Source organism: Mastomys coucha, unplaced genomic scaffold, assembly GCF_008632895.1.
Source record: "Mastomys coucha isolate ucsf_1 unplaced genomic scaffold, UCSF_Mcou_1 pScaffold3, whole genome shotgun sequence".
Classification (NCBI taxonomy): domain Eukaryota; kingdom Metazoa; phylum Chordata; class Mammalia; order Rodentia; family Muridae; genus Mastomys; species Mastomys coucha.
Window position 1 is genome coordinate 68,507,717 of NW_022196909.1, and position 12,359 is coordinate 68,520,075.

The window sequence follows — 12,359 nt, forward strand, 5'->3', positions numbered from 1 at the left end:
ACTCAGAAATCCGCCTGCCTCTGCTTCCCAAGTGCTGGGATTAAAGGCGTGCACCACCACCACCCGGCAAAACATTTCTTAATTACTTTTACAAAGGTATTATTACTCTGATACCAAAAAAGTGTACAAAGACCCAACAAAAAAGAAAACTATACCCCAATATCCCCAATAAACATGAGTGCAGATCCCAGCAACCACTTGGTGGCTCACAACCACCCGTAATGAAATCAGATGCCCTCTTCTGGTGCTGTTTGAAGACAGCTGCAGTGAATTGGATGCGAATGGAGCGAGCAGGACTGGAGCGAGAGGGCCAGCAGAGGTCCTGAGTCCAATTCCCAGCAGCCACACATGTGATGGCTCACGGCCATCTGTACAGCTACAGTGTACTCATACATAAAATAAATAAAATAAATCTTAAACATTTTGATCATGGAATAAAGTAGAACTGAAGACTCAGGCGTGATTCCACATACTAATGGAAATGAGTTTTGACAAAGAAGCCAGAAATACACAATGGAGAAAAGACACTATCTTCAACAAATGGTGCTTGATCAAAATAGATGGCTGCATGTAGAATAATGAAAATAGATCCGTATTTGTTAAAGTCCTGCACAAAACTCAACTCCAGCCAGACAGATTTCTGAGTTTGAGGCCAGCCTGGTCTACAGAGTGAGTTTCAGGACAGCCAGGGCTGTACAGAGAAACCCTGTCTTGAAAAACAAAAACAAAATAACAAAAACAAAAACCCTCAAGTCCACATGGATCATGAACCTCAACAGAAGACCAGTGTCTTAGGGTTTTACTGCTGTGAACAGAGACCATGACCAAGGACAACATTTAATTGGGGCTGGCTTACATGTTCAGGGGTTCAGTTCATTATCATCAAAGTGGGAATATAGCAGCATCCAGGCAGGCATAGTTCAGGAGGAGCTGAGAGTTCTACATCTTCATCAGAAGGCTGCTAGCAGAACACTAGCTTCCAGGCAGTTAGGATGAGGGTCTTAAAAGCCCTTGCTCACAAGACACACCAACAGGGCCACACCTATTCCAACAAGTTCATACCATCTATTATACCATTCCCTGGGCCAAACATATACAAACCATAACAACCAGATACCCTGAATCTGTTAGAAAAGAAAATGGGGAATAGTTTTGAATTCATTGGCACAGAAAGAATTTTCTCAACAAGACACTGACAACACAGACATTAAGACCAACAATAAATGAACCTCATGAAACTGAGAAAAGCAGCAGACTACAGAAATGGAAACTATCTTTACCAATTATATAACTAAGAGAGGGTTAATATCAAAAATATAAGAACTAAATAAAAGTGGACACACCAAGGAAACAAATAACCCAATTAAAAATTGAGTGTAGAACTAAACAAGAGTTTTCAAAAGATGAAACACAAATAGCTTAAAGAAATGTTCAATACCCTAACTATAAGAGAAAAACAAAAGCTACTTTGAGATTTCATTTTATACCAAGAAAAATGACCAAGATCAATAAGACAGATGATAGTACATGCTTACGAGGATACAGGGAGAGCAGAACACTTAACTCTTGGCAAGCGGGAGTTAAAACAGGTTTAACCTTGGGGCTGGAGAGAAATGGCTAAGTGATTAAGAGCACTGACTGCTCTTCCAAAGGTCCTGAGTTCAAATCCCAGTAACCACATGGTGGATCACAACCATCTATGGAACCATCTCATCATGATGAGATCTAATGCTCTCTTCTGGTGTGTCTAAAGACAGCTATAGTGTACTTAGATATAATAATAAATAAATCTTGAAAGAAAGAAAGAAAGGAAGAAAGGAAGAAAGAAAGAAAGAAAGAGGGAGAGAGGGAAGGAAGGAAGGAAGGAAGGAAGGAAGGAAGGGAGGAAGGGAGGGAGGAAGGAAGAGGAAAGGAGTCTAAATGTAGTTATAATGGAGATGATGACCCCACTAGACATCTTATGCCACCATGTAAAAATCCTTAGTGCTAGGAATGGATTACTTCTTTTTTGTTTGTTTGTTTTGTTTTGTTTTGTTTTTTCAAGACAGGGTTTCTCTGTGTAGCACTGGCTGTCCTGGAACTCACTCTGTAGACCAAATTCAGAAATCCACCTGCCTCTGTCTCTGCCTCTCAAGTGCTGGGATTAAAGTTGTGCTCCACCACCACCTGGCTGGAATGGGTTACTTCTTGAGTCATTGGTCAAAAGGGTCCCATTAAGCACCCCCAAAATCACAGGCTATTGTCAAAGCTATTGATTGCTCTGTTCAATCTGATAGTAAAACCCTATTGCAGAAGATAGCAATTACTGTGTCATCAAACAGCAAAGCTGGACTGGTACTTAACTAAAAGCTCCACCCCTGCTGACTAAGGTTCATGATGCTAAAAGGTATTATGCATCCTAACAGAGGAGAAGGGAATCCTCAATATCACTCAAGTCCAAGCCTGGTGGCCTATACTAGCAACCTGACTGCAAGATATTCTGGTGGAATCGTAGCACAAATGTTGTGGGAATAACCAACCACTCTCTAGTTGGATTTCATGCTACCTATCTGCTAGCTAGGGGTAACAATCCTCGAAGGGTAAGTCAGGAGGGTACTAAGTTCCACATAAACCTGGGCTGTTACATAGCAAGACCCTATTTCAAATAAATAAATAAATAAATAAATAAAAATATAAAGCTCTGGAGAGAGAAAAGGTGCGTATCCACGCTCCTGTCTGTGGAGTATACTGTAACTGGCTTTATTGTTTAAAATTTTTAAGTAGAGTTTTCCTTAGCTCTGGCTACTCTTGATTTGCTACACAGCTGAGGGTGACCGTGATCTCCTGGTCCTTCTGCTTCCACCTCCCGAGTGCTAGGATCTCAGGAGTACATCACTACATCTGGCTTTTGTAAATGTTTTATTACTAGTCATTATTAAAATCTTGCTGTTTGTTAATTAAGCAAGAGAGATCTCAATCAGAAATATAAAGCAAATGGAAGTGAATAGGCAATTTAATAGGCAGAAGGAGAAAGAGAGGGAAAATTGTATGGTGGTGGATGTCTGACCCAGACATTTTTAAGAGGCTAAGGAATGAAAATACGCAGGAGTTTCAGAACAGCCTAGACTACATAGTAAATTTCAGGTCTTCTTTTCCCTCCATCCCCCTAGACCACAAATGCTCTTTTTAAAAATAGATCTTCTGAAACTTGGTTGGTGTTGAACTTGTTTTGTATTCAAGGATGCCCTTGAACTTCTGATCTTCTTGCCTCTACCACCAGAGTGTGAGGATGAGAGGCATGTGCCACCACTTGCATCTCCTATTGTGGGTCAAACCCAGACCTTCATGTATGCTAGGCAAGCATTTTACCAACTGAACTATATCCCCAACCTGGAAAGTTTTAAGCTGTTTTGAATAAAATGTGCATTAAATTTTCACTTGCTTTAAAAAAATATGCATGAGCTGTGATGGCCTTTGGGGACATAATATGAAATAATAAAACTTCACCCTCAGTCACTCTCAAAATAGGAACTTCGATTTTCCATGTTTATGGGGGTAGTCATGACACCGCTCTGTCAAACATGGAGCCATACTTAGAATGAAAACATCAGCCATAGGTAGAGATGCATGCCTGTAATTTCAGCACTAAGAAAGCTTAAACAGGAAGATTGCTGCAAGTTCAAGGCCAGCTTGGAATACATAGTAAGTTTAAGGACAGCTGAGATCCAGAATTATATGCTAGCTCAAAAAATAAAACAAATCAATTAAGACTAGCTCATTAAGAAGTACAGAGAAGCCGGGCAGTGGTGACGCACGCCTTTAATCCTAGTGCTTGGGAGGCAGAGGCAGGCAGATTTCTGAGTTCGAGGCCAGCCTGGTCTACAGAGTGAGTTCCAGGACAGCCAGGGCTATACAGAGAAACCCTGTCTCGAAAAAAAAAAAAAAAAAAAAGAAGTACAGAGAAGGGCTGGAGAAATGGCTCAGTGGTTAAGAGCATTGACTGCTCTTCAGAGGTCCTGAGATCAATTTCCAGCAACCACATGGCAACTCACAGCCATCTGTGATGGGATCCGATGCCCTCTTCTGGTGGGTCTGAAGACAGCGACAGTTGTACACATATACATAAAATAAACCTTAAAAAAAAAAAGTACAGAGAAGGGAGTTCAGAGTAGGGGTGAGTGCCTGTCACTGAGAGCTGGGAAAGGGAAAGCAGGAAGATCTGAAGGTCAAGGCCAAACTGGGCTACATCAAATCCTGCTTGTGGACAAGCAAGCAAGAGCTCAAGAGAGAGAGGGAAGGAGGGAGGGAAGGAGGGAGGGAAGGAGGGAGGGAAGGAGGGAGGGAAGGAGGGAGGGAAGGAGGGAGGGAAGGAGGGAGGGAAGGAGGGAGGGAGGAAAGGGGGCTATGCCGGAATCTCTGTTTTGTACCAGATAAAGGAATAGCCATGCCTCCGTCTGCATAGTCTAACAGGAAGACAAAGATTCTTTTGCTAAGAAAGTGGAAGGAAAAAAAGCCACTGTAAAGAATACTGTAGACATACATGTATGAGTGGAATCTAAATTCAGTCACCAAATAATGAGAGACAATCCCCTACTAGACATCATTCACTACAAAGTGGAACCTCCAGTGCCAGGGATGGGTTACATCTAATTGAATCACAGACCAAAGGAATCCCAGGGAAACCCCCAAACAACCAGGCTATCGCCAAGGCCATTGGTTACTTTCTACAACTAATGGTTGCTCTCCACAAAAGTCCTATTGCTGAAGACAACATATACACAACTCATTGAACACAGAGAAGTGGAGCTGGTGGCTACAAAGAGCTTTTATCTATACTGACTAGTGTTCATGGTAGTAGAATGTAGTCTTCATACTACCAAGGACAAAGGTAAACCAACCAAGCTGCAATCACTAAGATCTACAGTGGTGATCTGTCTGCATGATACACGGATACAAATGTTGTGGTAGTAACGCACCACTGATTGTATTTAAGTCACCCTCCATGAGATTGAACCCATCCCATTATAAAGTGATTAAGACCTGCGACTAAATAGCTGTGGACATAGGAGTGAATAAAATACTACTATTCTGCTAAAGGAACATAGCAATAAAATGACTCCCTAAGGACACTCGGCTATACCCATAGATCAGTGTCTCATTTGGCCATCGTTAAAGAAGCTTTTCCTAAAACAAAACAAAACAAAACAAAGCAAAAGCAAGAACAAAAACAAAAACAAAAAAAGCTGGCAGTGGTGGCACATGCCTTTAATCCTAGCACTTGGGAGGCAGAGGCAGGCAGATTTCTGAGTTTGAGGCCAGCCTGGTCTACAGAGTGAGTTCCAAGGACAGTCAGGGCTACACAGAGAAACCCTGTCTTGAAAAAAAAATCAAAAAAAATTGAAAAAAGAATACTGTGGATATAATTATCTATTGACTATAAATATTATCCAACCAGTGTTTTGTTTTTTTTGTTTTTTTTTTTTTTTTTTTTTTTTTTTTTTTTTTGGTTTTTCAAGACAGAGTTTCTCTATGTAGCCCTGGCTGTCCTGGAACTCACTCTGTAGACCAGGCTGGCCTCGAACTCAGAAATCCGCCGGCCTCTGCCTCCCAAATGCTGGGACGAAAGGTGTGCACCACCACTGCCCGGCCCAACCAGATTTTTTTAAGAAGATTTTTTTAAAAAAGATTTATTTATTTATTTTATGTATATGAGTACACCATTGCTCTCTTCAGACACACCAGAAGAGGGCATCAGATCCCATTACAGATGGTTGTGAGCCACCATGTGGTTGCTGGGGATTGAACTCAGGACCTCTGCAAGAGCAATCGATGGGTGCTCTTAACCGCTGAGCTATCTCTCTAGCCCTAGTTTTTTTTTTTTTTTCAGTTTAAAAATATTTATTATTAGCTGGGCCACTGTGTGGTGCATTCCTTTAATTGTAGCACTTGGGAGGCAGAGGTAGGTGGATTTCAGAGTTCTAGGCCAGCCTGATCTACACAGTGATTTCGAGGACAGCCAGGGCTACACAGAAAAACCCTCTCAAAAAAAAAATTATTTATTTTGTGTGTGAATGTGGGCATGCATATAACAGAACCCTAGTACGGAAATTAAGAGTAAAATCTGCAGTAATTTCTCCTTCTACCATGTAATGTACGTCTTGGGAAACAGATTCAGGTAGACCATCAGGCTTGGTGGCAAGTGCTTTCACCCAGTTTGCTATTTTAGTGGCCCTTTTTAAATTTAGGAATTCTGTTTGTTTGGTTTTGCAACAAGATCTTAAAGAGCACTAGGTTACTAGCTAGTTTCTAACTTGCTAGGTAGTCAAGTCTGTCCTTGAACTTCTGTGTAGGGAGAGTTATGACGCTTTGATCAGGAATCTGTGTTTACTAACACTGACGGTCCTTGAACTTCTGTGTAGGGAGAGTTATGACGCTGTGATCAGGAATCTGTGTTTACTAACACTGAAGGTCCTCGCTCTCAATTGGCTTTTGATCTATCAATAAAGATGCCACTGGTTGGGCAGAAATAAAGAGGCAGAATTTCCAGGTTCACACAGGCTAGGAGAAAGGAAGAGAATGGTGGTACTTGGTTGGGGGAGAGATATGGAACAGACTGGGAGCTATACGGGAGATCTTCCAAAATGTAGGCGATAAGGGAAAATGGCCCAAAAACATCTTGGGCAGCAAGACCAATGGCTTCATAGAATGTAACTGGGCAACTAAGTTGAGGGAAAACTTAGAGGTGTTGAGCTAGGAGTAAAGGTAAAGTCACTCTAGCCACAGAAGGCTTAGAAGATCCCAGCCACAGAGCCAATAAGCCAGTTTAAAAATGAGCGTGTGTGTGTGTGTGTGTGTGTGTGTGTGTGTGTGTGTGTGTGTGTGTGTGTGTTTTTATCCATGGATCTGACATAGTGCCTGGTTGGATGCATTCTTGCAACCAACCGGGAACACAAAAAATGTAGACAAAACTACTTGCTACACTTCTGATCCTCCTGTGACTCATTATGCTTGGCCTTCAACTTTTCATTTCATTTCTCCTTTCTCTCTTTCTCTCTCTCTTTCTTTATTTCTATTTCTTTCTTTCTCTTTCTCTTTTGTAAAATTGCCAGACATTACCAATGGCTAACAACTGTAATCCTAGCACGGAGTATGGTAAATTACCATAATAATTCAGGCCAACCTGGTCAATAGAATGGGGAAAATGTTGGAAAGATAGCCGAATGATTACAAGTACCTAGTGTTCTTTCAAAGGACCTGATTTCATTTCCCAGCACCCACACTATAATTCCACTTCTAAGGAAATTTCGAATGTCTTGTCTTCATGAGTACCTGTATTTATATGCAAACATACACATACACACACACAATTTAAAATGTGGGTTGTGCTAGGTCGTGGTGCATGCCTTTAGTTCCATCACTCAGGAGGCAGAGGCAGTTGGATCTCTGAGTTCAAGGACAGCCAGGGCGGTAGAGAGAAACCTAATCTCAGAAAAACAAAAACAAAATAAACAAACAAAACCCCATATGGGCTGGGCAAGATGGCACTATCTTTAATCCAGCACTCAGGAGGTACAGGCAAATAAATTTCTGAGTCTTAGGTCTACCAGGTCTATATAATGAGTACGAGGCCAGCCAAGGTACCATAGTGAGACACTATTTCAAAAACAAGCAAGCAAGCAAACAAACAAACAAAACCAAAATAAAATAAAACAAGGGCTGGAGTGTTAACTCAGAGATTACACTTGATTCTCTTCAGAGAGTTTGTGTTTAACCCCCAGCACCTACCTGGCTTAAATTCCAGGGGATCTGACAGCCTCTTAACTTCTGAGGACACGGACACCAATAAAAATAAAACATAAGTTAAAATAAGGGAATGAGGGGCTGGAGAGATGGCTCAGCGGGTAAGAGCATTGACTGCTCTTCCAGAGGCCCTGAGTTCAAATCCCAGCAACCACATGGTGGCTCACAACCATCTGTAATGAGATATGACGCCCTCTTCTTGTGTGTCTGAAGATAGCTACAGTGTACTTACATATAATAAAAAATAAATCTTTAAAAAAAAAATAAAAAATAAGGGAATGAGGAGGTAAATGTGTGACTGGTGAGATGACTTGGTGGCCAATGGTACTCACTACATAAGCATACTCACCTGAACTCCATTCAAGAACTACAAAGATGGAAACTAGTCCTCTGCTCTCCACATGTGCACAGAAGCATTCAAACACACATCATGAGCACACATTCATACTGTAATAATACATTTAAATGGATGGGCACAGTGGGACAAGCCTTTAACTCCAGCACTCAGGAGCCAAAGACAGGATGATCTGAGTTCAAGGCCGTCCTGGTCTACATAGCAAGTTCCAGCACATCCAAGATTACAGAGAGAGAGACCCTATCTCAAAATGCCAAAATAATATATTTTAATTTTGTAGGGGACTAAAGTGATAGCTTAGCAGTTTAAAGTGCATACTACTCTTGTAGAGTCCCTGAGTTCAATTCCTAATATCCATGTTCAGTGGCTTACAACTATCTCTAACTCCAGCTTCAGGAGATCTGATGCCTTCCTTCTTCTGGACTCCTTGGGGACCTGCATTCCCAGGTACACATACACACACACACACACACACACACACACACAGACACACACACACACACCACATATACATGTAATAAAATAAATATTTTTCAAAATTAATCAAAATAGATGACTCAGAGGTCAAGTGCAGTTGCTGAGCAATCACAAGGACCACAGTTTAGATCCCATCACATGCAACTGAGTATCACATGCATACCTGTAAACCCAACTCCGAGGAAGGTGAAGACAAGAAGATCAATAGGGCTTACTGGCTTGCAGTCCAGCCAAGAAAGCCCAGGCCTCCAGGTCAGGGAGTAATGCCTCAAAGGCAATAAAGTGATAGAGGAGGACACTGACGTTCTCTTTTGGCCTCATAGGTTTACACACAAACACACACACACACACACAATCAATCAATCGATCAATCAATCAAGCAATCAATCTTTTTAAGTCAAAGTAAATAAATACCTTAAAGGAGCATTCACTTCCCAATCCATGTTCCTTTGGACGTAATACTTTTCTCTGTCCTTACTTTACTCTATTTGTAGAACCTTTGTCTATCTTGCGCACAGGTGAGAGGGTATAGCGGAGAAAAAAGGGAAAGAAGGAAGGGAGGAGAGAGAAGGAGAAGAAAGGGAGGAGTGGTGAAGCAGATGTGGTTATGACAAGCAGTGAAGAAGGTAGTAATGGCAGAGGTGGGGGTCTTCTGATTGATGGAGGTTCCTGTTACAATGTTGACCATCTCATTTGGAATTTTACCCATAGCAACCTTTGTGATCCAGGACTTGAAACTATATCATAAGAGTGTTAGCCAACTTCCCAGTGGGATTTCTAAAGGAGAGGAAAAGCTTTAAATGCTCCATCTTATACCTATGATACATTATAAAGTATCGTGAAATGGGCTTGCTTCATTTCTTTCTTTTCTAGTTAATTGTGAGATTTTGAAAACAATCATTATAAGTGGGCTGGAAAGATGGTACAGGGGTTGAAAGCACTGGGCCCAAGTTTGATTCTTGGCACCCAAGTAGTAGCTCACAACCACATGGTGCATAGACATATATGCAGATATGCAGAGACAAAATACTTCGAGAAAAGCAAAGTAAAGGACAGGGATTTTGGCAGTCCATTACTACTGAAAAATCTAGGCAGTAGGAACTTGAGCTACATCACATCACATCTACAGTCAGATTTTTCTTCTTCTTCTTCTTCTTCTTCTTCTTCTTCTTCTTCTTCTTCTTCTTCTTCTTCTTCTTCTTCTTCTTCTTCTTCTTCTACTTCTTCTTTTCCTCCTCCTCCTTCTCCTCCTCCTCCTCCTTTTTCTTTTTTTAAAAAAAGATTTATTGCTGGGCGGTGGTGGCGCACGCCTTTAATCCCAGCACTTGGGAGGCAGAGGCCGGCGGATTTCTGAGTTCGAGGCCAGCCTGGTCTACAGAGTGAGTTCCAGGACAGCCAAGGCTACACAGAGAAACCCTGTCTCAAAAAAAACTAAAAAAAAAATAAAAAAAGATTTTTTATTATTATATGTGAGTACACTGTAGCTGTCTTCAGACACACCAGAAGAGGGCATCAGATCTCACTTCAGATGGTTGTGAGCTACCATGTGGTTGCTGGGATTTGAACTCAGGACCTTCAGAAGAGCAGTCAGTGCTCTTACCCGCTGAGCCATCTCTCCAATCCCTTTTTCTTTTTTCTTTTTTAATTTTTTTTTTAATATTTATTTTTTATTATAAATGAGTACACTAAAGCTGTCTTCAGACACACCAGAAGAGGGCATCAGATTTCATTACAGGTGGTTGTGAGCCACCATGTGGTTACTGGGATTTGAACTCATGACCTTCTGAAGAGCAGTCGGTGCTCTTACCCGCTGAGCCATCTCACCAGCCCCCCCCTCCTTTTTCTTAAAATAAGTTTTCACTGTAGCTGCATACCCAATTTATAGCACAGGTTGTTTGATTTGTAACCATCTACCTCCCAGTTGCTGGGACTGCAGGCATACTGGTAAGCAAACTGGTACATGTTCAGCCTCTAAATGGCTTCTCTTTATGCGGTTAAAAAAAAAGAATCATTATGATCTTTTCCAAACTGCTAATCTGTGTTTTATTCTTAGATCTTTTTTTTTTATGATTTATTTTATGTGTATGAGTACACTGTAGCTGTACAGATGGCAGTGAGTCAACGTGTGTGGCTGCTGGGAATTGAACTCAGAACTTCTGTACACCAGAAGAGGAAATTGGATCCCATACAGTTGTAGACAGTTGTAAGCTGTCATGTGGGTGCTGGGAATTGAACTCTGAACCTCAAGAGGAACACCTAGTGTCCTTAACTACTAAGCCATCTCTCTAGTCCCCACCACATTTTAAAAAAATGTAATATATACCTCTAATCCTATAACTCCAGCATGGAGGTAGGAAGAGAAGCAAGGGTTCAAACCCAGTAGGCCACATACCTATGTAAAGCTATTTCAGCGAGTTCCCTCCTCAAAAAAACAAACAAACAAGACTGTGCGGTGGTGGTGCACGCCTTTTAATCCCAGCACTTGGGAGACAGAGGCAGGTGGATTTCTGAGTTCGAGGCCAGCCTGGTCTACAGAGTGAGTTCCAGGACAGCCAGGGCTATACAGAGAAACCCTGTCTCAAAAAAGCCAAAGCAAACAAACAAACAACAATGACTGTGACCCAAGTTCTTGGGAGGTGAGAAGGGGTCAGGGCCTCCTTGGGAGGAAGTGATAGTTTAAGATTTAAAATAAAACAAACAAAACAACAACAACAACAACAAACAAACTGAGATGGCTCAGTACTGCTCCTCTTGCAGAGGACTGAAACTTGGTTGCCCACATATGTGGAGGACTCATACCTACCTGCAATCATAGCTCTAGAGAGTCTAAAAACCTCTTTTTGCCTCCATGGTCACCTGCACATATATGTACATATATACACACATATATGATAAGTAATAAAATAAACCATTTTTTACCACTGAGTTTCATCTCCCATCATTAGTTTTTTTGACTCAGGATCTTGCAGTGTACCTAGTCTGGCCCTGAATTCCCATTCTGCTGTTTGGCCTCCACTTGCCAGGATTGCAGGATTGCAGGTTTTTTGGATATATTACATATAAATGTAACATAAATTTCTGTCTTTTGAAAACAACCCAATTTGGCTTGGTGATACTTTTATCACCTGTAATCCCAGTATATGGGCTGTGGATGCAGGAGAACATCAAGTTCTAGGCCAGATTAGGCTACATGAAACCGTGTTTCAAAAATAAGTGAGCCAGGTAGTGGAGGGACCCACCTTTAATCACAGCACTCAGGTAGACAGATCTCTGTGAGCTCAGGACAGCCTGATCTATAGAGGGAGAACTCAAGCCAGCCAGGACTACATACAGAGAAAAGGTGTCTTGAAAAACAACCAATCACTGAGAATTTAGAGCATTAACCTTGGGTTTAATTATATCATTCATATTGATATATCTTTTTATTAATGTTTACCGATGCTTTGTGAGTTTCACATCATGCACCTCAGTCCTGCTTATCTCCCTGTCTTCTCATATCCACCCTTTGCCATTGAAACCCCCCAAAATAAAAAACAACCAGCACACACACACACACAAAAAAAAAAAGCAAAGAAAATATCTTTTCCTGGAAGCTGTAGTATGTCAGTGTGTGTCTCATAGTATATTCCTCTGTCCATGCATCGTCACTTAAAATTAATTGTTCATTGCAATGGGCCATTGGTCTGGTTCAAGGCTTCTGGCTTGTGTGACACCATCAATATTGGATTATCTTTTTTTTTTTTTTTTT

The 12,359-nt window shown here is 41.3% G+C and overlaps 1 protein-coding gene across 2 annotated transcripts in view; it reads right to left on the minus strand.

Moving 5' to 3' along the window:
* The window catches only part of Pp2d1 (protein phosphatase 2C like domain containing 1), a 61,793-nt gene that overhangs the window by 34,999 nt on the left and 14,435 nt on the right, over nt 1–12,359 (minus strand). Inside the window, exon 1 of one of the 2 annotated variants that reach the window (XM_031346812.1) lies at nt 9,026–9,291. The exons of the other annotated variant lie outside the window; for it this stretch is intronic. Within the exon in view, the coding sequence (XP_031202672.1) occupies nt 9,026–9,054 (29 nt within the window). The 5' untranslated portion in view covers nt 9,055–9,291. Of the gene's footprint in view, nt 1–9,025; nt 9,292–12,359 lie in introns of those variants that run through there. 2 annotated transcript variants of the gene reach the window in all.